The 27,994-nt window shown below is 45.8% G+C and overlaps 1 protein-coding gene across 2 annotated transcripts; it reads right to left on the bottom strand.

Annotated features, from left to right (window-relative positions):
* Positions 1–4,086: 4,086 nt before the first annotated feature.
* On the bottom strand, positions 4,087–27,993 carry CTSE (cathepsin E). 2 transcript variants are annotated; one of them, XR_014789929.1, is made up of 10 exons: positions 27,825–27,993; positions 26,295–26,451; positions 24,775–24,892; positions 23,073–23,191; positions 20,136–20,335; positions 19,166–19,288; positions 18,382–18,523; positions 17,304–17,402; positions 4,850–5,380; positions 4,240–4,812 (listed from the first exon to the last, which is right to left on the bottom strand). XR_014789929.1 is itself a non-coding variant. In XM_084848336.1 (9 exons), exons 1-9 carry the CDS (start codon positions 27,878–27,880, stop codon positions 5,216–5,218), a joined length of 1,179 nt encoding a protein of 392 aa, XP_084704462.1. In that variant the 5' UTR covers positions 27,881–27,908; the 3' UTR covers positions 4,087–5,215. The 2 variants fall into 2 exon arrangements, 1 of the variants encoding a protein (XP_084704462.1); XM_084848336.1 differs by having other exon boundaries at positions 4,087–5,380; positions 27,825–27,908.
* Between the last annotated feature and the right edge of the window lies 1 nt (position 27,994).

Here is a 27,994-nt window from a genome sequence, read left to right on the forward strand (position 1 = left end):
TTAGCAGTTAAATGCACCAAAAATGTTTGGTGAAGGTTAACATTTAATGTGGTAACATCAGACCATACTGACACAGTCAAAACTCAACTGGCAGCTAAGACCAAGTATCAGCAGCAAACTCAGAACACAATAGCTTGTGCACATGGAGTAAAAAAATAGGTGCCATTGCTATTAAGTAGGTGGTGCAATTGAAGCTGGGCATGCTGTTCTTCAGAGCTGAGCTTTATGTATGATCCGTTTCTGGAAGATGAATCATCTGGAAAGACTGAATGTAAAACTCGCCGTGCTATATAAAAGTAAAAACATCTTGGAATAAAGATTCAAGTTGTGAGCCTACCAATTTCCAAATTTCAGTTCCTGGTCTGGCTTCTGTGTAGCATGCAAGCATTTGGTCACGTGTACTTCCTTAGGTCAAACACAGAGTAAGAGAGCAATCCAATGGTCCCTTGTCTAGGGATGGACAAACCCACTGTGTCCGGTATCAGTGGGCGCCCACTGAAGTGCTGCCCCTGCTTGAGACCCCCGGACCCGGGCTTGACCCTCACAACGTCGCCGAGCCACCCGCACTCACCCTGGATCCCATCCATGAGCATCTGCCATTTTGCCGAGCTTATTTTTACGGGGAAAAAGGAGGTCTTTAAAATATGCATATTTAAATATGTGCTCATTTGAGCTGGGAAATGTTGATATACGCAATATTAGAGGCACAAATGGGCCATTTATGCCTCTAATATTGCCTAGATTAGCCGTTCCCCGCCCGAATGTGTGCATATTTAAATATGCGCATTTTTAATTGCCTCCTTTTTTCCTGTAAAAACATACTCGGCAAAATGGCGGGTGCTCATGGATGGGTCTAGGTGAGCATGGGTAATGCCCGGGAGGACACGAGCGGGGGAGAGCAAGACCAGAGGCTTGGCGGGCACAGCCAGGCGGAGGGGAGTCTGACGGATTCCCCGACCCAGTCAGGCATCCTCACCATCCCTACCCTTGGCCACGTCCCAGGAGCCATAGGATTGTTCAGAAAAAAGCATCAGAGGCTGTAGACAGCTACGAACTTGGCAGTTTTTTCCACAGTGTTGGAGCTCCCCTCCTGGTTCCTTCTAGCCACTACAAATATTTCATAGTGGCTTCCTCTATGAGATAGAAAATCCAACCTTGCAGAGGGAGGAAACTGGGTGTTCCGGTATGTAGGAAGGGAATGGCTGACAATTCGAGAGATCCTAAACTCTGCCAGCCGTTGACCATGCCCCCAACCCAGGAAAAGATTTAGATGTGCTCAAAAGCCTATCTAAGTATTTCTCTCCCATAAACAGACTGATTTTTCTTCTGTCAACAGGTGAAACAGTAACCCCACCTCCCACCTGACTTCCACCCTGCTGGCAAGAGCCAACAGGGTATGGGAAAGCTTAACTTCACATATCACAGGCTTCACTCTGGCTGCATAGGACTGCTCTCTAAGCCTTGATTATGGTATCAGATTGAACTCTAAAAAGCAATTGTCTGCATGGCAGACGTCAGGCCTGCGGGATCAACTTTGTTTTTTACAGGTGCAAAATACTGGCTCGGGGTGGGGGGGGTTGACATACATTTAGCGTAAGGAACAAGGTGCAGTCTTAACCCAGGAATTTGTTTTCAGCACCAGAACTGAGCTCTACAGTCCTTTGACACAAAAATGCCCTGGTTTCTCCCCAAGCTTTCTTCATTTTAGCAGTATGATTATTATGCTAAAAAGCCTTTTTGTGACTAGCAGTTTTCCTGGTGGGAAAGGGCTCTAGCATGCCTCTTGCCACAACAAGCTGAACACCCCACCCCATCAGTGGGTTTGCTTGCCGGTTAAGACTCTGATATAACTCTTGGAATGTGAACCCTTGCTATGTGTTGTCTTCTTCAAGAAGAGACCAATCATAAGAAAACACATTTATTCACTTTGAGCACAATGTATTAAAAATGCACCATCCTTAGGTGTATCTGGGCTTGTTCTTGAACCAGCTCCTGTTTGTAATCTGCTGAGACAGAATGCCTTCCCCTGGGCGTAGCGTGAATCACTCACTATACTGTAAGAATTAAACCTTTAGAATACATTACCTGCCAGATCCCTTTCAGGATATCCATTCATGAATGGCATTTACTCATGTAACAATTTCTAGAGGCATCTGATGAAGTGAACTCTAGCACACAAAAACTTATCTATAACAATAAAAGAGGATGTGTGCCTGTTTTATTGTCCGTTCATCACTGGCATAGCATCAGGACCATGAAACTTGGCATGCATACTAAAGGCACCCGAGGGGTGTGCACCTCTCAGTTATTTTGCTTTTAAAGCACATTAAGGGCGCAATCCTATGGCCGCTAGTCAGTGGCTACATGACCATAGGATACATCAGTTCCTGGGAACTGACCTTGGAGCCCGCGCTCCAAGGTCGGTTCCCTGAGAACCGACCTCCACCCCCTCCCACGCTGCCTCATAGGCAGTGTGGATCGGCCCCGTGCTCCGCGCTCGTAAGAGGAGCGTGGAGCAGTGAAAACGGGGCGTTCCTGGATGAAGGCTAGGGTGGGTGGAAGTGGCGTTCCAATGCTTCCTATGCATCTTCTGGCATCCATCCCTCCCACTCCGGCTGTCTAGCCATGAATGCAGGATGGCTGAAGTGCAGAGAGGAAGGTCCACTCCACACTGCTCCCGCCCTGCGTTGGATAGGCAGTCACCTCTGAGTTCGGAGGTGGCCGCCTATCCCAATAGGATTGCACCCTAATTAATTTTAATATGTCCATGCAGTTGAAGCCTGCAATAGCATCTTTGGCCATTAGGGGCACACTTTCTTAAACAGAACATTTAATGTTGTAATCCACACAGTTTGAAGCCAGGAGGGATTAACAGGGACTACTGTTAATATACAGAGCTATTATTATAGCTCTGTTATTATACAGCTACTACTGTTATTATACAGAGCTATAGGCCTTCCCTTCCCCATGTGCTGTGAGGCAGCACCCTCTCAGGGGAATGGAATGGACAGACCTCTCCCTCAAGGAGTTACAGGGATCCACCTGGCAGTGGGTATGGCTTCCCTTAGACAGGATGAGTGCAATGTGTCCATCTCTGACAGCTGCATTAATTTGCTTGCAGCCTTCACTGTGTGACACCAGGTCCATTTGCTAGTGCCATCATAAATGTATTTGTATATGTATTTGTATATGTATTTGTCTTTAAAATGCAACGAGACTGTTGATTTTATTTATTCATGTGTCATTTCTTTGCTGTTCTTTGCATGTATGGGCTGTAAATTCGTAAAGAGCTGCACTGGAACATTCTGGAATAGGAAGGGATAACAGGCCTTCTTCACAAGGCCAGCCTCACCTTTGCATAGTGAGGGGGTTGCCTCAGGCAGTAGATATTGGAAGTGGCGGTGACAACAGTCTCAGCTGATTAAAGAATTCTTAGGGGGCAGTCCTCTGGCAATGCCCATAAGCCTCCAAATTCGGGGGCTTATGGGCATCCTGTGCAGATTGGGAGGAGAGGCAGAGGTGATCTTCACCTCTGCACTCCTGCCACTCTGCCTTTGGCTAGTTGGGGTGTTTTGCCCATCTAGCTGGGGTGTGTCGGAGCAGGAGGAAAGGAGCCTGGGGAGGCCTCAGGATACATCGTGTCCTGGATTTCCCAGGCCCCTTCCCTCCCCATCCACTGGCACCCCCCTTTTCCCCCTCTCCAAGGTCACCGGTATGGTTCTCTCAATGCCAGCTCCAAGGGGGAGGGGAGCGGGGATTCCTGGATCTGCGGCCGGAGCGCTGGCTCTGACATTGGATCCAGGAATTTGAATTATGCTGTGGCCCCCCCAGACTCTGTCTAGGGGCCTTAGGATTGCTCCCTTAGTTAATCAATCACCTGCCTTTTACTTCATTGATTTAATTTACATACATTAGCCTATCATGAAAACCTTAATATAAGGTGCTTTTTTGAAATTTTGAATATACAAAACAGCTTACAGTGTGGTAAACACAATGCTCCTAGTTAAATACTCCTTGTCTCCTATTAAACTCTTTAACCCTTTTTAACCAGAACACAAAAAAAAACATAAAGGAGTATGCCAATTCAGACAAACAAAGGTGCAGCTCTTTAATTCAGCCCATGAGAAGGGGAGAAAAACCTTCTCACATTAAAAGGTCAATGTGTGATTTGGGTGGCTGCTTATGAATGGCCGGAAAAGCGGAAATGCATCATCAGAAAAGAGGACCAAAGAGGACATTGATTTGCATATGCTAATTTATTTCTATAGATGCAAATTTAGAAATAATTGTAATAATTTAAAAAGAAACGCAGTACATCTCACCATAGCAGGGAAGAGTGTGACCATGTGTCCCGTGTGCCTTGCTCAGTCTGTTGTCCAAGTGCTGTGGATGGGCAGCTTCAAGGCCCAGCTCTTCTTTCTGATATTCTTTATCTTTAACCAGACTTGGACTGGACAGCCCTTCAAATAGAGGACGCCTTCAAAACAGAGGAAAGGAAGGAAAGGTTCCTCCTGTGCAAGCACCGGGTCATTACTGACCCCTAGACGAATGCTGCTTTTGCTGGCGTTTTCATGGCAGACTATAGCGGGGTGGTTTGCCATTGCCTTCCCCAGTTGTGACTACCTTTCCCCCAGTAAGCTGGGTACTCATTTTACCGACCTCAGAAGGATGGAAGGCTGAGTCAACCTGAGCCGGCTACCTGGGACCCAGCTTCCGCTGGGATCGAACTCAGGTTGTGGGGAGAGTTTCGGTTGCAATACTGCCGCCTACCACTCTGCGCCACACGAGGCTCTTTCAAAATAGAGGACAGCCCTTCAAATAGAGGGCTGTCCTTTGTATAAGAGGACACATGGCCACCCTATGTGTGATTGTGGCCCAATCATCTGAATGTTGAAGTTATCATAGCCCAGTATTGATCAAAGTTTTATGTAAAAAGAGAAGAGAAAGAAAACAAATCTGCAAATAACTTTACTAAAATGTCCAACACAATGCTCTATACTGGAAATGGATGTATCTAAAAAGACTTCTGCCAATGATCTTAAGGCATCTGCATATGTAGATGAGTGTCATTATCCCCATCATACTCCTAAGGGAAACTGAGGCACAGGGGCGGGGGACATGACTGTACCTGGACTGCTCAGAGAGAGAGAGAGAGAGAGAGAGAGAGAGAGAGGAATAGAGCCTGGTGCATAGACTCCTGTGCAATCCAAGTGCTTTAAGAGACAGCAGGAGCCAGCCCCACTCTGTTATTCCCACGGTCAAAGACAGAGTAGTACTGGCCGATGAAGACATCTCCCAGAATCCAGAGTGGCCCAGTTGGGGGCGGCATGTCTAAACCCTGGAAGCCGCTGGTGCACAGCGCCATCCCATCGCTGTTGTCCTAGCGGGAAGAGGAATAGTGGATGTCAAAGCAAACAGTATGAATTCACTTGAGTGCAATCCTACGTGCCAGCATGTTCAGGCATTTAAGTAACTCCCTAGAAAAAGACAGTCGCGTCTGAAATTATTTCCTCACACCTGCCTCCCTGCTAACCCCTGCGCCACACTGGAATGGACTGTGTATACTATGTATGTGCAATTCTAGGGCGGCCACTTAGGCACTAGAGAATGAGAAAACAACTACCATCCAGGACTTAGTCCTGGATGAGTGAGCCAACATGGCCTGTATCATGGAGACCTGGTCTCTCCCCAGTGTTGCTCAGCAGAGTTCTCTGTGTTGCAGCAGGCAAGACCTGGGTAGTGGTGAAGAGGAATTGCAGTGGTCTATTGTGATTCTATCCTTCTGTCCAGGTGTCTCATCCTGCAGTCTTCCAGTTTTGAGTGTGTGTAGCTGAAGGTGGGTGTTTGGGACAAAATAGGGATACTGCCCACTGCACTGCCCAACAGTCTCCCATCCTGAGCTAGCCTGGGTGGTCTTGGGTTGGTCTTGGAGTCTCCTCGGCTTGTTGTGCTGAGGGACTTCAACGTACATGATGAGGCTGCCTTGTCGGGATTGCCTCAGGGGTTCATGGACTCCATGGGTCTGTCTCAGTTAGTTTTGGCCCCATTCATTCAACAGGACACATTTTGGATCTGGTTTTCTGCATAGGGTGAGATAATGGTGAACTGGGCATGGAGGAACTTTCTATAGTTCTGTTGTCATGGAAAGATCACTACCTTGTGGGATTTAGACCTGGTGGAACTCTGAGCCTCTGCAGAGGCAGGGGGGCAATTAAGATGGTCTGCCCCAGGAGAGTGGTGGATCCAGGTGGTTTTCTAGGGGCCTCCTGTCACTTCAGCAGGAAATTTTGTCAAAGCCTTGGTTGATTTCTGAAATGGAGAAATGGACCAGGCGGTTGACATGATCGCTCCCTGTCCTATGGAATGAAGCCAAATGAGCTCCCTAGTTTTCCAGGTAGCTGCAAATGATGAAACAAGTGGAAGGTCAACTAGAGCAATGTTGGTGGAAAACTCAGAACAAGTCTAGCTGAACACAGGCTAGAGCTCATTTGAAAGCCTACTCCGTGGCGGTGTGAACAGCGAAGAATTTGCACTTCTTCGCCACCATTGCATCCTCACAGAATCACCCTATGGAGCTTTTTTGGGTGGTTAAAGGACTATTATGCTCTGGCCTGCAAGAAGAAGAGGTGGACCACTCAGTAGCCTGTTGTGACTGATTTGTATAACACTTTGCAGATAAAAGTGATCATATCTGGGTCAACTTGGATGCCATAGCTGATACAGCTCCAGTGGATGTAACTTTGGCCTATGCTTGTCCAATTATAATGGATTCTTCTCCATTTTTACAGCCCAAGGATGTGGACAGGCTCCTTGGACAGGTGAGGCTTACCACTTATGTGCTGGACCCTTGCCCTTCCTGGCTTATAAAAGCAGCCAGGGGGTGGTGGTGGAGGACTGGTGCAGTGGGTAAGAGTAGTGGTAAACACCTCTTTACTGCAAGGTGTGATTTCTTCTTGCCTAAAAGAAGCAGTGGTAAGACCTTTGTGTGTGTGTTTTTAAAAAACCCAAACCCTCCCTGAACCCCACTGTATTGGATAATTTCCAGCCTGTCTCCAATACCCCATTCTTGAGCGAGATGCTGGAGCATGTGGTGGTTTCTCAGCTCCGGGGATTACTGGATGAAGTGGATGATCTAGATCCGTTTCAATCTGGCTTTAGGTCTGGTTATGGGAACTGGTTTGGTCACCTCAGTGGATGATCCACACTGGGAACTGGACAGGGGGAGTATGTCCCTCTTGGTTCTGCTGGACCTCTCTGTGGCTTTCAATGTCTTGTGGTGCTGCTATTTAATGCCAGGTCAGTCTGCAATAACACTGCACTCATTCATAATTTAATTGTGGATGAAAAGGCTGACCTGGCATGTAATACTGAGCCTTGGGTGGGTAAGCTGGGTGGAGTTGGCCTGACTCAGCTCTGCCCACCTGGGTACTTGGTGCAGCTCCAAGATAGGTTGGAGGGCCAGGGGTGGGGGGTTGCTGTGGATCATAGAACCTCCATCTCCATCACCAGGAAACCACCCCACCTTGGAGCAGGCCTTGAGGGGCTGCACCTCCTGTTGGGCCATAGAGACAGATTGCGGATGCTGCTGGTATACTGCCCACCTGCTGCCCAGCATCTTCCCTGACTGAGCTGGCAGAGGTAGTCTCGAGTGTGGTGTTGGAGGAACCCAGGATGGTGGTTCCGGTTGACTTCCACTTCCATGCTGAGGCTCTCTAGAGTTCCAGCTCGGGACTTCATGGCCTCTATGACAGCCATGGAGCTGTCTCAGGTTGTCATCAGCCCAACACATGAAGCTGGGCACACCCTTGATTTGGTTTTTGCTCCAAGTTGTGAGTTGGGTGGCCTGAAGATTGGGCGGTAGGGTCCAAGTAACCCCATTGTCATAGTCAGACCATTTCCTGGTGAGGTTTGAACTCACAGTGTTACTTCTCTCCTGCAGGGGTGGGAGTCCCATTTGGATGGTCTGCCCCAGGAGACTGATGGAATCCAGTGGATTTCTGAATGCTCTTGGGGATTTTCCCATGGAGAGAGCTGGTGATCCAGCTGAGGCCCCAGTCTCACTGTGCAACAGTGAGATATGGAAGGCCATTGCCTCGACTGGACTTGAGTGCCCTCTCCAGCAATGTGGAGTCTGCTCCGCTCCTCGGTATACTGGGGAGCTGTGGTCAGTGAAACAGGCCGGACATCAGCTAGAGTGTGAATGGTGTAAGACTCGAAGTGAAGATGACCGAGCATGCTCTAGAGCAGTGGTCCCCAACCTTTTTGGCACCAGGGACCAGTCCAATTTGTCCATGGACTGGGGGGAGGGTTCTGCTGGCGGACTTCCGGCCGCTGGGATGCAAATGGTGTCCGTGTAGTGGACGCCATTTGCATCCCTATTCTTTGCTGTAATCAGCTACGTAAAGATTTACGTAGCCTATTACTTGTAGAACAGGGACGCAAATGGCGTCTGCGTAGCAAACACCATTTGCGTCCCAGCAGCTGGAAGTCCGCCAGTGGCTGGAGCTGGCTGGCAAGGATTCCGGGGGGGGAGGGATGGATCGCCTCCCCCCCCCACGGACCCCCGCAGACCCAAGGTGAGGAGGTTTCGCACATCCCTGCGGCCCGGTTGCTGACAGGCTATGGACCGGGACCGGTCCGCGGACCGGGGGTTAGGGACCCCTGCTCTAGAGCACATAATCGTGCCTACTGCGTGGTAGTACGGGCAGCAAAGAAAGCCTATTTTGCTGCTTCCATTGCATGTTTGAGTAGCCATCCAGCAGAACTCTTCTGGGTGGTCCAGTGGTTGTCAACACCCTCCCCAGCAAATGGGGCCCTGGCCCCATTGGGGACCCACTGTGACTTTTTTGCATCGCACTTTGAGGACAAAATTGCTTGTCTACGCAGCAAACTTGATGCTGTTGTTATCGCAGTTCCAGTCAAGGTGTCTGATGCCACCATCTGCCTGATTTTGTGGGATCAGTTCCAGTTCCTGTGGCCTGATGATGTGGACAAGGTGCTTGCAGTAATGTGACCAACCACATGCCCTCTTCATCCCTGCCCCTCTTGACTAATAAAAGCTAGCTGAGAAAGTATGACTGGGTGGGTTCAGGGAGTGATAAATGCTTCCCTGCGGGAAGGGGTGGTCCCTGCTGTCCTTCAGGAGGCGGTAGTGCAGCCACTCCTGAAGAAGCCCACTATGGACCCAATGGTACTAAAGAACTACCACCCAGTCGCAAATACCCCTTTCTTAGGGAAGGTGCTTGAGACCATTGTGGCAGAGCAACTGGAGGCACTCTTGGAGGATACTGATTATCTAGACCCATTCCAGTCTGGGTTTCGATCTGGTTATGGGACTGAATCAGCCTTGGTCGCCCTGATGGATGACCTTTATTGAGAGAGAGACAGGGGGAGTGCAACCGTGTTAATTCTGCTCGATTTCTTACCGGCTTTTGATACCATCGACCATGGTATCCTCCTGGATCAACTTGGTGGGAAGGGTATCGGAGACACTGTGTTACAGTATTTCCAGTACTACCTATGGGGACGATTTCAGAATAACATTGCGTAATTACTCCCTGGCCCCTTGGCAATTGAGCTATGGGGTGCCACAGGGCACCATCTTGTCCCCAGTGTTGTTTAATGTCTGTATGAAGCCGCTGGGAGCGGTCATTAGGGGATTTGGAGCTAAATGCCATCAGTATGCTGATGACATGCAGCTCTATCTACCTGTGACATCTGAATCAGGAGAGGCTGTGCAAGTCCTGGATCAGTGCCTGAACTCAGTAATGGGCCGGATGAGGGCCAATAAACTGAAGCTGAATCCTGGCAAGACAGAAAACCTGTGGCTGAGTGGTTCCCGAGTCCAAGAGATAGGCACATTGCCAGTTCTGGATGGGGTTGTGCTCCCCCTGAAAGATCAGGTTCATAGTCTGGGGCAGGGGCGTCATTAGCGGAGGGTTCACCTGGGCACGGGCCCTGGATCTTTTTTGCGCTGTGCCCCAGATCTTTTGAGCTGTCCTAATTGCCTTTTTTTTTTTTTTTTACATTTTCAGTTAGGTGCAGTGGCTTTTATGCTAGTCACAGGTAAAATCTATTTTCAAGAAAATCTGTCAAAGCAAAGAGCTATATTTTTGGGGTGCTTCCACATACATGCATGGAATTTGGGGATCTGGCAGCCCCTATGGAGCTGACTGAACCTGCCATATTTCAGACAGTTTGGTCCAGTGGCTTTTGTACTAGCCATGCATAAAGTTTCCTTTTCTCAGACTAAAACAAAAAGTAAAAACTGCCAAGCTACACAGGGGATTAGAAATCCTAATCAGAAGGTATTTAAAGTGACCATTAGGAGGTCACTATCCCTAATCTCTGGTGTAGGTTTTTCTGAGGTGCAAAAAACCTCTCTCCCTTTACTTTTCTGCTCTTACATGCCCACTGTTGGGAGCTTGCTTGCAATGAAATTCTGAAGAGGGAGAAGGAAGAGAAGAAAGAGCTTCATGTGAAATACTGGTATTTCACACAGCACCTGATTTTACTGCCCCAAACTGGAACCCAGAAGTTTAGTAGCTTCAGTACAGCAAAGGATCCAATCAGCCTCCACAAATTTGTTTCTCCCCCTCCACTTTAATTTCTTCTAAATAGCTGTAGGACTCAAATTATTTCAAAAGGAGGATTAGGACTATGTGGCATCATGACTGAGGACCTGCTAAAGCCTTTAAACAGGTTCTACAGTTTAAAAAAAGCTAGAAAAATCCCTCAGCCACCTCACCTCATAAAATTCATTTAAGTACGTGCAATCCTTACAAACCCTCCATAGCCTCCTGAAGTACTACCTCTCTGAAAGGAGCCACTTGGCTTAGGGAATTCTCTCTAAACCCCAACCCACCCACACGCATTTCCAGTCACCATTCTTCTTTTCTTCTTCCCTTCCCTTCCCTCCCCTATCCTGTTCTTTCTTTCTCTTCTTTATTCCACCCACAGCATATCTTGGGGAATTCTTAAACAGGATTATCTTCAGTGGACAAGAGAAGTTCTGAACTGTATTTGACTTTATACAGGCAAGAGGGTTGGGTTTCTCCTTCTCACTCAAGTCTTTGAGAAGAGTGGGTTCACATGGTTGCTGAGAAACAAATCTGGGGCTGTTTTGTTTGTCAGTTGCCATTATCCAGCAATAGGAAGGGCTGTAGCTCAGTGACAGAGCGCATGCTTGGCAATCAGAAGGTCCCGGGTTCAATCCCCAGCATCTCCAGGTAGGGCTAGGAAAGAATCCTGCCTGAAACCCTGGAGAGCTGCTGCTGCCAGTCAGTGTCAACAATAGTACGCTAGATGGCCCCCGGGTCTGACTCAGTATAAGGCAGCTTCCTCTGTTCCTATGAACAGAAAGCTTTAATAAAAATAGGAGTGTTTGGTTTGTTTTTTAAGTGGAGGGGAGATAAATGCTGCTCATTTATACTGTCCTGTGTATGCCTACTCAGAAGCCCCATTATGTTTAATGAGGCTTACCTTCAGGAAGGTGTGCATAGGATTGCAGCACGAGTTACTTTTGCAGGGACTTTTGCACTTTGATGTTCTGGATGTTTACTCAGAAATAAGTCCTGAGTTGTGAGCATGGTATTGCAGGCTTAAGACAGTGCCTACCCAATTCCACCTAATGAATTGACTACCCTTTCAGCTCAGTCCTATGCATGTTTTGTTACTTGTGGGTTTGGTTGCTTTTTGTTTTTGTTTTTGTTTTTTTGCATGAACTCTAGCTTCAGTGGTGAGGGAAAGGCACTTAGTACATGCTCAGAGTTTCTCCGTAACTTAGCCCTAGTTTTGAAAACAGACTCATTGGCTGAATCCTGGTGAAGTCTTGGTACAAACGAAGTTATGGGGAGGAACATACAATGAGAGCTTGTGCATAACTAGGAGGAGGCAGAGAGGAGTTGCACAAAACAAGACATCTGTTTTTATGAAGAGTTGCTGGAGGATGGTAGGATGAGGAGGGATGGTTGCATGGAGGGGAATAGAATTGGTAGGGAGAAAGTGCTTAGTGGTGAAAGAAAAGCATTCTGCATGTGCTCAGAGGCACTCTGTATTTAAGAACATAATAAGAGCCATGCTGCATCAGCCCAAGGTCCATCTAGTCCAGCATTCTGTTCACACAGTGGCCAATCAGATGCCCATGGGAAACCCACAAGTAGAACATGAGTGCAGTAGCACCTTCTCACCCATGTTCCCCTGCTGCTAATATTGGTGAAATGTAAATACATTCTAGTCATTCTCAATTTGCCTGTGTATATATCCTTCAGAAACTTTGCAGGTTTCTTGCCTGGGGAGGCACCTCTAATGACCTATGCATTTTCATACAAATGTACCCAAAAAACTATTGGGGAAGGGGTGAAGGGAAAGCAAATCACTCCGTGCCCCAAACTGGAGAATTCCCCTTCCACATGAACTGCTACAGTTATCCTTCTGAAACTTTGCTGGTTTCTTACTTAGACACAGCTCTAGGCTGTCTGTAATTTTTAGAAGAATGGTCCACAAAGAAAATAAGGAGATTAATATGTCCTCTTTTGGAGACCTCAAAATGTCAAAGCCACCCTTGCACAAAAATCCTTGTGGATATCATTCTGAAATTTGGAGACATGATGTCCTCTGATGGGGCAATGAAACCTGAAATGTGTATCCAATTCTTCCAAGTAATAATTTTTTTATTGGCAATTCCCTTTAAAAGAAAATGAAAATATAAACCGTCCACCTATTTTTCTGACATTGGGAAGGTGTAATCCCCTTCTAGGGGGCTACTATGCCTGAAATTCTCATCCAGTTCTGACCAAGAGAAAAAAGTTACAGGTTTAAAAAAAAAATCCCATGGTAGTCAACAGGAAGCATAAAGACTCATTTTTCCAAACTTTGACTCAGGTTTGGTGCTGAGCTGAAATGGTCTGACTACAAATTGGCCCGAGAAGAAGCGGGATGTTTTCCAAAATGCTGAATTGGGGTCTGAGTTGAAGGGGGGGGGTCAGTGCTCACTTCGTATGTATGTATGTATGTATGTATGTAATCTATACACACACACACACACACACATACATACATACATACATACATATATATATATATATATATATTAGAGGTGCACTTAGACTTGGATATATTATAAAGATAGATGATAGATAGATAGATAGATAGATAGATAGATAGATAGATAGATAGATGCAAATTTGTGTTATGGGCCTGTGCCCTAGATCTTTTAAGAACCTAGCAACGCCCCTGGTCTGGGGGTACTCCTAGATCCATCATTGTCGCTGGAGGCCCAAGTGGCCGCTGCAGCTCAGAGTGCCTTTCACCAGCTTCGGCTGGTTCACCAGCTATGGCCTCTCCTGGACAGGGATAGTTTGGCCACAGTGGTACAGGCATTAGTAACCTCAAGACTGGAGTACTGCAAGGTGCTCTATGTGGGGCTGCCGTTGAGGCTGGTTTGGAAGCTGGAGCTAGTACAGAATGCTGTTGTCAGGAGCTGCCTCTTTTCAGCATGTAACTCCTTGGCTGAGGGAACTGCACTGGCTGCCTATTTGCTACCGGGCCAGGTTAAGGTATTAGTATTAGTGTACAAAGCCCTAAACAACTTGGGACCAGGAGCAAGCAAAGGGCTAGGTGCGCCTGATCTCGTCTGATCTCGGAAGCTAAGCAGGGTCAGCCCTGGTTAGTACTTGGATGGGAGACTGCCTGGGAATCAGGCTTCCTGCATTGAGCAGGGGGTTGGACTCAATAGTCTTCTAGGCCCCTGCCAACCCTATGATTCTATGATAAATTGTATGAGGATACCTGAGAGAGTGCCTTCTTCTTTACCAACCTGCCTGGTCACTGAGGTCATCAGAGAGCTTGTTCCTCATGGTTCCACATGGACATAAGGCTACGGCCCAGTTGGAGTCCACCAGGAAGAGAGCCTTCAGCGTAGTGGCCCCTTCCTGAGGAATTCCCTGCCTTTGGAGATCAGGCAGACGCCAACGTTGTGTTGCTTTCGGCGCCTCCTGAAGACATTATTTTGAGAGGCTTTCCCTGAGTGACCAGGGAAAGTTTATTATGTTCAGAATCTGTTCTTTTAAAATGTTTGAACTGTTTTTAATTATGGGGCTTTATTCTTTTATCTTGCTGTTCACCACTCCGAGATCTTTGATGTGGAGAGGTATATAAATATTGTAAATAAATAAGTAAATAAATAAATACCATCAACCATGGTATCCTTCTAAGACATCTGTCTGAGATAGAACAGGGGGACACTGTTATACAGTGGCTCCAGTCCTTCTTGGAGGAATGATTTCAGAAGATGGTGCTGGGGGATTCTAGTTCAACACCATGGCCATTAGCCTGTGGTGTCCCTCAGGGTTCCATCTTATCCTCCCTGTTATTTAACATATGCATGAAGCCGATGGTAGAGTTTTGGGGTTTGGTGCCACCAGTATGCTGATGACACCCAGCTCTGTCTCTCCTTTCCACCCAAATCCAAGGAAGGTAGACTGGATGAGGACGAACAAATTGAAGCTTAATCCAGACAAGACAGAGGTGTTCCTGGTTAATTGAAAGGCATATCAGGAAAAAGGGATTCAGCTTGTGCTGGATGGGGTTACACTCCCCCTGAGTACTCAAGCTCATAGTTTGGGTGTATTCCTGGTCCTGGTCCTGGACTTAGTTGGTCAGGTTTCAGCGGCGGCCAGGAATGCATTTGCATAGCAGAGGCTAGGGCACCAACTTCACCTGCTCCTAGAAATGTCTGACCTGGCCACAGTCAGCCATGCCTTAGTTACATCCCGTTTGGACTGCTGAAACACACTCTATGTGTGGCTGCCTTTGAAAACTGTTTGGAAACTTCAACAGATGCAGAAGGCTGTGCCCAGACCGTTGACTGGGGCTGGTTACACGGAGCACATGACTCCCTTGTTACAACAGCTTCACTGGCTACTGTAGGTCTATTTCTAGGCATCACCAAAAAAGGAGACACAGGTTTGCATAACGTTGTTGGTCTGTGTTAATTTATATTTATAGATGCTAGTTTAGAAAAAATTGCTATAATTTAAATAGAAATATGATACATCACCCCATACATCACTGGCTACCAGTTGTTCCCCAGCCCAATTCAAGCTGTTGGTTTTGACCTTAAAAACCCTATACGGTTCTGGCCCAGCCTATCTCAAGGAGCGCCTCCAGCAACACCAGATAGGCCGCTCAACAAGATCAGCCTCGGATGGCCTTCGCTCTGTCCCATCAGCCAGGACAGCTAGGCTGGTGAGGATGAGGGAGAGGGCCTTCTCTGTGGTGGACCCCACTCTGTGGAACTCCCTCCCTAGGGAACTCCGCCATGTGCCCTCTTTAATGAGCTTCTGCCATGCATTAAAAACATGGTTGTTCAGGCAGGTATTTGGGGTGGGCTAGGGTAATTTTAGAAATGTGATGTTTTTAATGTTGAATTTTATTGTATAAACTGTTTTTATTGTTGTACATCACCCAGAGTGGCTGGGTGACCAGTCAAATGGGCGATTGATTGATTGATTGAATAAATAAATAAATAAATAAAGTGGGGAAGACCTGTATGCTCACTCAGTATGCTGCCCAGCTGTTCCCTGTGGAAGGGTGAAGGCAAGGCCCAGCTCTTCCTTCTTAGGGCTCTTTATCTTGGACTGGGCAGCCCTTCAAACAGAGGACACCTTCAACTAAAGGACTGTCCTCTGAACACCCTTCAAATTGAGGATGGCCTTCAGTAAAATAGACAACTTTAATGCAGGCGCAGTATTAAAACATTCTATCCTGCCTGTCAGAAGGGAAGTAAGCAGCCTGATGCTTTTCCCCCTTCAGCCTTCCAGTCTCCTTTCACTAGCAAGTGAAATTCCCTCTTCATTGCTGAAAGGTTCCAGGGGAAGCTCGCTTCCTCTAGGCTCAGCTCCATACAGGTGTTTACTTTCTCAGCAGTTAAAAGATTTGGAGTTCAGGCTCACAGGTCACAAGCCTGCATACAATATGCATATGCTGATTTATATCTATATATGCAAATTTTAAAAACAATTACTAGGATTTATTTCAATTTCACGGCGGGAGGGGCAATTAAGTTCTCATCCAAATCACCTCAAATAACACAAACTCTTAATTTGTACCCCACCCCAGTAGTTCCTCTTCAATTGGAATTAATTTGCGATCTCTAATTTATAATATGGCCCCCTGGGGTTTTCTAGAAGGCCACGCCCCCTTCTCTGCTCCCACCTCTTTTCCCCCAGCCACGGATTGTTTGGTGGTTTCCTGGCTTTTGTGCATGTTTCTCCCATTCTAAAAGGTTGAAACGCCTCTCCTCAGGCTTAGCTACTGGCAGTGAGAGCTTTGAGCTAAAATACGCTAGCATGTTTAGGTTTTTGGTCTCACCCCTTTTGCCTTTGGCAAAATGGAATGTGGCCCCCAGAGCCTCTCGGAAATGGAATTCAGCTCTCCAGCTGGAAGAGGTTCTGCCCTCCTGATTTAGAAGCAAAACTCCAGTTTGCACCAACAGAAGGCTTTTTTCCTTCTAAATTTAATTGCAAGGAGGAGATGGGTGGGGGGATGTTCCATCTTCTGAAGAGAGAGGGTTAACCCTTCTCTCCCCAGCTGCAATCCTCCTTAAAAATCACCCCCAGTATGGCATTTAAGGTAAGAAAGAAATCTTCAGTTGGCATCAATGGACTCTGAGGGCCCTGGAGAATAGATCTGGGTTCTTGGGAAAGAGAGTCAGGGGCAGGCCCCATATGCCCAGGCCAGCAACATCACCGCCCCCCTCCCCCAGCTACATCCTTTCAGCAGCAGGGAGGGATTTGCTATGGACAGATACACTGAGAATTATTTGTGCACACACACCTACACTCTTGTGAATTATGTGTCTGTGTTTCTTTACTTGTACGGCTTAAAATTCCCACTTGATTTATAATTGGTAAGTATGCATTAAAGTGGAAAGAGGAAATCTGCCCTTTTCTCTTTCTTCTAACTCTCTTTATTGTGGAGTATGATTAAAGGATGTTAATAGGTAACTAATTCTCATTATGTACTCTGGGCTTGGAGGCCCTAGGAATTTTGCTACAGAGTTTTATGCTTTGACCTCTGTACCGTATGGTCTCTGTACAGACCTTTCTCAATCAGAACCACTAAACAGCAGCTGAGCTCCTGAATGTGGAAACAATTATTCATAAAACAGAAATGCCTGCATGCCTCCTCCTTACCCAATGCAGAGTTAAAGATAGATCTCTCTCCAAATGTAGCACACGCTTCCCCAAGAATGCCATGTGTTCTGCAGCCCTGTAGAGGAGGAACTGAGAGACAGTACTTACCATAAGGGTGTAGGCCTCTGGGGTCAGAGGATAAGGGATCCCATTGAGCGTGAAAGTGACAAGAGGCATCACATTCTGTTCACTGCAATCTATGGAGTACTACAGAACAATGGATAAATGTTTGCAATTTGAGTAAATACAAATTTTTCAGTTGCTGTTATTATTATTATTATTATTTACATTCCTATACTACAGCATAGCTGAAGGTCCCTGGATGGTTTACAAAGTTTAAAAACCATTAAAGATACAGTATGCAAAGTTTGAAAACCATTTACATAGGAACACACAAACGGACAGTACACATAGAGACAACCAATATCTAAAAACAACTTTACGCAATCAACAATAAACCAAATCTAGAACCAGATTAAAACTCGTCATATGCTGCAAATTTCTGAGAAAAGAGAACGTTCTTAACCAGGCACTGAAAAGATAACAATGTTGGTGCTAGGTGGGCCTCATTGGGGAGATAATTCCGTAATTGGAAACCACAAACTTCTACCATGTGATTTTGGGAGGGGTAAGTCTGGAAACTGGGAAGATAAAACAGGTTCTGCATTTTTTTCTCACTGCTTTGTGAAATTTAAAATTATATGCATTTAAAGGTAACTTCAAACACGAAGTTAGAACCTCACCAAGGAAAAGCAGTTTGAAAGGGGCGATATGGACTGGGAAATTAGCCATCAGGAAAAGATTAAGCACCCCCTTTCGTCCCTCACCCCTTCTTTGCTCAAACTGTCATGTCCCCTCCCCAACCCAGTGCTGATTTTCATTTAACAAAATTGCTTTGCGCAGCGGGGCAAAGGCTTATGTATGTTTCGGTGTAATGTGTGGTTTGTTCTCCAACAGTCTTCTGGTAAAGCTTGCCAACTCTGTCTGCATTTTAACACACAAAGTATAAAAACTAGAAAATTATGAAGGAGGAGGAACCAAAGAAGAATATCAGAAGACCTAAAGACAGTACAAAATATAGCATAAAATAGGAGTGCAGAGAGAAAAGTATAACGTTTGTCCTAGATCAGTACCAGTTCTAGCATCCAACTGAGATGCTGTGGTGCGTTTCCAAATTGGGACCTACCTCTCCATCCATAGGCTCTGCCCCAATTAGTTTCTGCATTTGTTTTATATCCTCAGTAGGACCTGTGATGAGAGAGGTCCCTGTGTCCACTATAGCCTGGCATCCTTCTGCGCAGAATGCAATTGTCCCACCAACCTGAATACTGAAGAGGAAGAAAATGAAATAAGCACTGGAGGAAGGATATTTGGGGGGATTTTTTCTGCTCTGGGAGAATTCAAGTGGTGTCCCTCCCTCCCATCTTCTCACACTACTTCCCTATTTTCATTTTTAATGTTTGCCACGCCTTTACTTCCTCCCCTTTGCAACTGTGTCTATGGCCTGGGTGGCTGGTAGAGATCAGAAAATTCTTAAAGAATCAGTCCAGTAGTTACTTCAAATACATCTCTGAATTCCTAGGATTATGGTACAATGGAAGACATTTAACCCTTTCTTCTTCCCCATTTTCCTGCTGAGAATCACTCTCCTGGGGCTACAATTTCTATTTGCCCCCAAATATGCTATTCGCTGTTACTATACTTCTGGGGGACAAATAGCAGCTTTGGATGACTTTCAGTGGGGAAAAAGGTGCAGGGGAAAGAGTTAAACTTCCTCACTCCACATACAATCCCAATCCAGATCAGGAATAGGAGCAACATGGCTGCTTTGGGTAATAATACTTTTAAAATAGTCAAATTAACAACAACAACAACAACACGTATTTGGGCAATCCCCAGCACAGGATTCAAAGAATGACTTTATCTGTCATTCCAGAGAATCCCCCTCCACCACCAAACAAGACACTTACTTATCCAGTTGGATCTGCCAGTATCCCTGCTTAGTGATGGGAATCCAGTTGAGATTTCCACTGAAATGGGAAGGATCATAGCCACCAAAAATCAGTTCCCCTCCTACAGAAGAATCAGGATTCCTAGAGAGAGGGATGTGTGTTAATTTAATGTGGGCCTTTCCCTCAGTATAATTCTATTTACTCTGTCCACATTTTTAAACAAGAAGAACATCATTAATTCCCCACATCCTCCCGTGTAGTAGTGGTTAGAGTGTTTGACTGGGACTCTGTAAACCTGGGTTCTAGTCCCCACTCGGCTATGAAGCCCACTGAAGACTTTGGGCCAGTTACTGACTCTCAGCCTAACCTACCTTACAAGGTTGTTGTGAAGATAAAATGGAGAGGAGGAGGAGGACTATATAAGCCGCCTTGGGTTCCTTGCAAGAGGAAAAGAGGTGGGATATGAAAGAAAGAAAGAAAGAGAGAGAGAGAGAGAGAAAGAAAGAAAAAAAGAAAGAAAGAAAGACTTCCAAGCCTCTCAACTCAAACCTCCAGATTGTCCCTCGGTAATGCCCCACTCTGGGCTATTGATATGATTTTCTCCTTCCAGCTCTGCCCCACAACTACAAGGCTGACGGAGGGAACCTTGCATAAGTTGGGGAAGGAAAATGCTTGGATGCAAATGTCATTTTCCCCATTGCATATTTTACAAAGTTAAGAGTCACATCCATAACTTGGCCCACTTTGGGCTCTCGTGCCACCCACTTTTGGTCCCACCTACTTTGGAATGTGGTGTCCAACAAAGTTTCACCCAAGGTACTGTGAGCCTTAACAGAAATCGGTTCCCTGCCCCTGCTCTAGAACTATGCATGTTTTAAATAGCTACCATGTGCACTTGACTTTTGGTCTCAGCTTTCATTGATTTGAGTTAAAGCAGGCAGACTGGCTTTGAAGAACGAACAAGCCATTAGGAATCAAATTCTCATACCTGTTCATGTACACAGAGAAGAGTGGCAAGTCCACCAGGTTTTGGGCAATCATATTATCAAAGACTGGGGTGACTCCATCCACTGCCAGGGCTGGGTAGGCCAGACCAAGGATCCCATCGAATTCAGAATCCACAAAGGTGTTGCCTGGCTCAGTGACACTTTCTGCAAACTGCTGATTGGCTACAGTGAGTCCTTCAATCTAGAGGGCAAAAATCCCACAAAATAATTGTAATCCCATTATCATGCAAGAAATGGGTTATGGTGCCACCTCAGATAGGGTGGCCATTTACACATCACCAAAAGAGAGGACCATATATTACCAAAAAAGAGGACAAGAGAGGACACTGATTGGCATAAAATGTGTATAGACGAATGTATTTGCCTAGATGCACATTTATAGATAATTACTATCATTTCAATTGAAATGCAATACATCTCATCCTGTGACCAGGTGACCTGTGTGCTTGCTAAGTCTGCTGTCCAGGAGCTAACTGTCTGTGGAGGCTGGTGGCTCCTATTTAAGTGGGACAGTGAATCCAACCTGGGTTTCAGTCAGAACCACTCAGAACTCTAAAGGAGCTATCCGAAGTGCTGGACCCTATCCCCAAAATGGTTTCAGCACCTTAGATAGGTCCTTAGATAGTTCCTTTAGAGTTCTTACTGAAACCCAGAGCAAATTTACAGCCCCACTGACATAGGGGCCACCAGCCTCCACTACTAACTGTGGAGGGGTAACCTCAGGTTCGCGCCTCTCTCTTCTTATAGTTCTTTATCTTTAAATCAGACCTAGACTGGACAGTCTTTCAAACAGAGGATGCTTTCAAATAGGGGACTATCCTGTGTCAGCCCTTGAAATAGAGGACTGTCCTCTATAAAGTAGGACACCTGGCCACCCTAGAAAACATTTAGTGTTTTATGTACCAAGATGGGTCATAATGGGTTGTGCAAAAAGATGAATTGGTGTATGTCCATAGGGATTCAACCAAGGCCTTGGACAGCTGGAGCCAGTTAGAAGAGACCATACTGAGGCAGATGGATCAATAGCCTAACTTAGCGTAAAGCAGATTTATATGTTCAATGTGCAGTACAGACTTGGTGTATGGATTTCTCTTGATTGAGGTAACTAGAATGTTAATCTGTTGTTCTTTCCTTGACTACAAACAAGCATTAATGGAAAGAATATGAGTCAGACCAGTCTGAAGAATGAACACACTAGGCAACAAAGTTGTATCCAAAGGGGGCAGGGGGCTTACTGGATAGTAAGCCCCTACCCCCGTTGCCGATGGAATTGCTTCCACCAGCAGAATGGAGTGGGGGGTGATTCACTCTTGCCCTTTAGCCTGCTGCATACCCTCAAAATCTGCTCTGGAGGGTTGGGGGACACCTTGAGCAGACTTGGGGGTTCCAGGGGCCTGCAGTGGGAAGGAGAGGAGAAGGAAGTCCTGTCACGTCATGCAAGCAGAAGATGGATTTCACCCCAGTTCTTTGATTATTTTAATGAAGAATACAGGCATGCTCAGGAAATGGAGGTAACATAGAATGTCAGTGATATATCTCTTATTATTAGTATTAATATTTAGTCTTGATGCTTGCTTGTGGAGGCAATAGGGAATATCGTACGGTCCAATTCTGTAAGGTGATGGTGATTTCCCTTGAATACCCTGGGCTCTGTCTCATTTATATGAGCTAAGGATGCTGAGTGCTAACAAAAGTTGGGCCCTTTGAAACTAGAAAAGGTTCTGTATTTGGAATACAGAGAAAACTATGGGTGGTCCTGTCCCCTGCCCAGAAACGGTGCTCATGTAAGGCCCCCTGCTGGCCCCTATGAGAGAAGCTTTCAACAGCTGGAATTGTTTAGGTTGGAAAAAAGGAGGGTAAGAGGAGACAGCCAACAAAGGTCAGTATAATCAAAGCTATGGTTTTCCCAGTAGTAACGTATGGCTGTGAGAGCTGGACTATAAGGAAGGCTGAGTGCCGAAGAATCGATGCTTTCGAACTGTGGTGCTGGAGAAGACTCTTACGAGTCCCCTGGACTGCAAGGAGGACAAATCGGTCAATCCTAAAGGAAATCAACCCTGAGTGCTCATTGGAAGGACAGATACTGAAGCTGAAGCTCAAATATTTTGGCCACCTAATGCGAAGAGAAAACTCCCTGGAAAAGACCCTGATGCTGGGAAAGATTGAAGGCAAAAGGAGAAGGGGACGGCAAAGGATGAGATGGCTAGATAGCATCACCGATGCAATGAATATGAACTTGAGCACACTCCGGGAGAGAGTGGAGGACAGGAAGGCCTGGCGTGCTATGGTCCATGGGATCACGAAAGTCGGACACGACTTAATGACTGAACAACAACAACAACAAAGAGGAGACATGAGGAGACATGATAGAGGTGTGCAAAATTATGCATGGTGTGGAGAATGTGGATAGGGAGACATTTTTCTCCCTCTCTCGAAATCCTAGAACCTGGTATCATCCCATGAAGCTGATTGGTGGGAGATTCAGGACAGATAAAAGGAGCTACCTTTTCACACAGCGCATAGTTAAACCATGGAATTCACTACCACAGGATGTAGTGACGGCCACCAATTTGGATGGCTTTAAAAGGGGGTTGGACAAATTCCTGGAGGAGAAGGCTATCAATGGCATCTAGTCTTGATGGCTATGTGCTGCCTTCAGAGCCAGAGGCAGTGAGCCTATGTACACCAGTTGTTGGGGAACATGGGTGGGAATGTGCTGTTGCGCTCGTGTCTGTGGGTTTCTGGTCGACACCTGGTTGGCCGCTGCGTGAACAGAATGCTGGACTACATGGACCCTTGGTCTGATCCAGCATGGCTCTTCTTATGTTCATATGTTCTTTAAGAAATCAGGCTAAAAAAGAAAGCACTGAGAAGTATATATATATTTTTAAAGAATTGCAGTTGGGCCTTCCACTTACAGTCACTTGATCAGTTCCAATTATTCCTGTCAAGCTACCAGTGCCATAATGAATTGAAAAAGAAGTTCCCACTGCGCTGTAGGTGCTGGAGTCTGATGGGTGAAACTTGTTATGTTGATCTGTAGTTTAAAAGGCAAACAAACTTTGGTCAGAATGTTTATCTGAGTGAAATGTGATACCTTTTAACTAGCATACAGAGAACATATTGAACTCTAGCACTGACTCTTGCTGCCCAACCCTCGCAGTGGAGGCTGGTGGCTCTGATGTCAGTGGGGCAGTGAATCCACTCCGGGTTTCAGTCAGAACCAGTCAGAACTCTAAAGGAGCTACTCAATGTGCTCTGCACCTGGGATAACTCCTTTAGAGTTCTGACTGAAATCCAGAGGCGATTCACTGCCCCACTGGCATCGGCGCCACCAACCTCCAATGGCCCTATGCATGCTCACTCTCAGAAGTAAATGTCACTGTGGAGCTTGCTTTCAAGTAAGCACACACAAGATTGCAGCCTTATGCTGAGTCCACACAGGCATATACAGAATTTTTTTCTCATCATGTGAACTGACTCCACTGAAAAGTATAATCTTTGAGGTGAGGTCAGTCAGGTAATATAAATATTACGTCTGTAGCATTTGTCCCAGGATGGCCATTTGGCCATTTCACACATGGATGTCATAATCTGATGGCACAGACAGTCATCAAGTAATGAAAATGTGTGTGTGAACTCACTCTCTTTCATCCATGTGATGTGGTGCTCACCATACATTATAGCATCTTGTCCACCACGCACAGCCTGTTCCCATATACATGCCTACTCATAAGTAAGTTGCACTATGTACCATAGGCAACAATCCTGGGCACCTTTACCTGCACGTCAGTCATAGATTATACAGGATTGTGCTGTTAGACTATTATTCCCAAGAACCTGTTTACACAATCATTTTTATATAGAAAAAAATCACCCTAGAATGATTTTTCCTGTCCATTTTGCATGGTGAATCTTTCTTAAGAATTTATTCTTATTTCATCATTTCTGAATGTGCCCCCATGGGTAAGATCAATATTGCTCCCTGAAAAGTGAGAAGAAATAAGACGAACATGAGCTTTCCCTAATTAATAATACTCCGGTCCTCATTTTCTGTTACAGGTACATCCTGTGGTCATTTTGTCCTGGTTGCTGGACATAGATCAAGTGCAAACCAGTTCCCAACAACAAGAGAGTTACTTGCAACCAGTTGGGGAAATGGAAATTAAACTCTCATTTTACAGATGGGATAAACTGAAATTTATACATTATAGCCACTACATGGGGGGGGGGCTTTAACGAGTTTCACATGGCAACTGTGCTATATGATGACCCATCTGTGTCCAGTAGCTCGCCACTGAAATTAAACTGCCACAAACAGCCACAGGTAGAGATTTGTGGGAGGCAAGGGGAAAATGGCACAATCTGCATGATGAACAACTCCACAAGAATCTCACTGCATGGTAACAGCTGCCACAGAGCACAATTTAAAGCAGGTTCTTCAAGGCCTCCATAATATCATTGCCTCAGCCACAAATCCCTTAAAGGAGATGAGCCCCAAGTACTATACGTTTTTACAGTTTATTAGTACATGTTACCATTTATTAATAACATTTTATATGTAAAAAAAATACACAAACAGTCCATTTTTCTCATTCCTCCCCCGCCCCAATCCCATACCACAAGCCTTGCTGACACAGTAGACGGAAGGCACCCAGAGGTTGGAGGAACCAGTATCAAAAAGCACCGTGAAATTCTGAGGAGGATTCCCAATGGAGATCTGTCCAAAATATTCCACCTAACAGGAAAAGGAGAGCAACATTTATTTTCCATACATTATGGCACAAAGCAGAAAGCCTTTCCAAACCCAAATGGAAATTGTGCCAGATTCAACCCTTGCCCAGATTCAGCACTGGCATTATGCATGTATGTGCAGGCAGAGGGAACTAGGGGCTGTTCCAAAGGGCTGAAACGGATTTCAGTGCTATATTTGGGCTAGTCTTGATCCAGCAGTACATAAGTGCATTTTTGAAGCAGACAGAGATGTAATGAAAGACAGACATAGAAAGACACAAAGAGAGTTATCTGAGGGCTGCCTGGCAGCTTGAGGTAGTGGATCCAATCTACACTAGACATCCGGCCCATTCACTCAGAACACAACGCCCTTCCCAACCCATTATTCCAATGCAATTTCTCCCTCAATACTCTGTGTTTTTTCCCAGGCTATTTTTATGATGCCCCCCACCCCTGTTGACTGCGGTTTCTGTGTGTTATGTGTGTTCCAATCTAGTGGTATTATACCTCCTACCATGGCAGTGACTTCAAAGCTGTAGAACCTGTTCTGCTACATTTTCCCTCACCTTCACCTTTGACCTCGGGTGGAGGGGAAGGGGCTTGTGGACACAGAGATAGGGGTGGATGGTCAGCCTTTTTTAAGGCTAATTTCAATGTGAACCTACACAGCTGGATAGCTGTGAATAATCACGCAATCTTTTTATTTTAAAGCCTGCATTCCTGTATAGCTGCATGTGCAAATTACTGGACTTTTTATTCTATAGGAACCTAAAATGGCAGGGTTGGGCAACTTGTGGCCCTCCAGTTGCTTTGGCCTACAATTCCATCATTCCTCTCCATTGGCTATGCTGGCTTGGGTGATGGGAGTTGTAGGCCAAAGTATCTGGAGGGCCACAAGTTACATGTATCATTGCTTGGGGAAATGGAGAACAGGTAAACTGTATGACCTCTGTCTCTCTCTGTCTCTCTGTCTGTCGCTCTCTCTCATGGCCAGCATGCAGACACATCAATGGCCAAAGGATGGGGGCTGCTTCAAACATTACTTTTTTTCCAACATAACACGTAAAACTTAATCTTAGCAGAAAGTAGGAAGAAAAGGTGTCATCAGATGTATGTGCATATGCAGAATGGAGCCCTTTGTCTACGGCCAGAACTGCATTTTTAAGTGTGCCATTAAAAGGAGGTAATAAATCAACATCTTGCAGAGTAGATAGATAATATATGATATATTGCCATATAATTCCTGAATTTGTATCTGCTCTGTTGAAAGTGGAGACAGATTATCTTTAGCACATTCGGGGTCCTTCATGCATCATCATCATCATCACGCTGCAAGGTTTGTCTCTTTTGTTGCTGCCACATTTCTGATCCCTATGGTTACAGCCCTGCTTTGGCCCAAAACTTACATCAAAATAGTTAAGCAGTGGCTCGTTGGTTTCCTGGAAAACTGAGCAATCCTGGGTGTACTGGATAGTATCCACTTTGTGGCTCTTCCAGAATTGAGACAGTTGTCCACGTTCCCTCATGGTTTTCCGCAAAGATTTGTGTCTTTTCAGGGTAACTCTGAGGGGTAGGGGAAAGGACTATACAGTTAACGTTGTATAGCTCAGGTAAGACGATCAGAAATGGCTATGAGTCAGTACTACAGTTGCCACCAGGTTACACTCTTTATGGATCATTCGTATCTTAAGAACTCTGTCCATTGTACACAGTAAAATTGTTATGGGTGGAGTTCATCTCTCTTTTTTGTTGCCATAAGGTATTTATTGCATGATATTCATAGAAATCCAATCTACCAAAGTGGTGAATACATCATCTATGATTTATAATGCATGTGACATTTACTGTTTGTTTATTTATTTATTTACAACATTTATAATCTGCTCCACATCTAAACAAATCCAGAGAGGTGAACAGTAAAAGATAAAAGAATAAAACACCGTATTAAAAATATGTTGGTTTGTTTTTTAAAAAAACAGAATACTGATAAAAACCGTAGCTTGTCAGTCAATGAAGGCTTCTTGAAAATATGTTTTCAGCAGGCACCAAAAACAATACAGTGTTGGTGCCTGCCTGACCTCCAGAGTCAGGGAGTTCCACAGAAAGGGAGTCACCACACTGAAGGCTCTTCTCCAGGTGGACTCCAGTTGGGTCATAGGTGCATGAGGAACCACCAGGAGTGTGCCCTCTGATGACATCAGTGACCAGGCAGGTTGGTAAGGGAGAAGGCGCTCTCTCAGGTATCCTGGTCCCAAGCTCTTTAGGGGTTTATACTCTAGTACCAAAACCTTAAACCTGGCCTGGTAGTGAATGGGCAGCCAGTGCAGTTCCCTTAGCAAAGGAGTTACATGCTGAAAAGGGGCAGATCCCGACAACAGCCAAGCTCCTGCGTTCTAAACTAGCTCCTATTTCTCAGGCAGCCTTAAGGGCAGCCCCACATTGAGCGCATTGCAGTAATCCAGTCTTGAGGTTACTAATGCCTGTACCACCATGGCCAAGCTGTCCCTATCCAAGAGAGGCTGTAGCTGGTGAACCAGCCAAAGCTGGTAAAAGGCACTCTGAGCTGCAGTGGCCACTTGGGCCTCCAGGAACAGTAATGGATCTAGGAACCTGATCTTTCAGAGGGAGAGCCACCCCAGCCAGAACAGGCAATGAGCCTATCTCCCGGACCCAGGAACCACTCACCCACAGGGCCTCCACCTTGCCAGGATTCCCCTGTTGTCCACTATGCAATTCCCACTAGCAGCATTCTTTGCAGGGTGTAATTGATGATGATGAACCTTTGGCGTATTGTCCACGATGGATTCTTGGTGCACTTGTACCAATACTGGGCCTGTGCAATGCACCTATGGCTTTCGAGAGGATGAGTCTCGCAGCCAGGCCTTGTAACGATGCAACTGAAGGAGCCAAAGAAAAAGCCAAGGAAACTTACTTACCTGTGCAATCCACTGGCCAGCCAAACACAAAGCATTAAAAGGATCAACCGCTTCATCCTGGCAGTGCAGGTCTTATGATCTCCTTGACTTGTAAAAACTGAACAAAAGCTTTGTTTTTATACCCACATGCCCAACCCAGCCATTGCGATAAAACTGAAGGAAAAAGCATA

The sequence above is a fragment of the Heloderma suspectum genome, chromosome 4 (assembly GCF_057233095.1).
Source record: "Heloderma suspectum isolate Gila_16-S chromosome 4, 16-S_ref, whole genome shotgun sequence".
In the NCBI taxonomy this organism is placed as follows: domain Eukaryota; kingdom Metazoa; phylum Chordata; class Lepidosauria; order Squamata; family Helodermatidae; genus Heloderma; species Heloderma suspectum.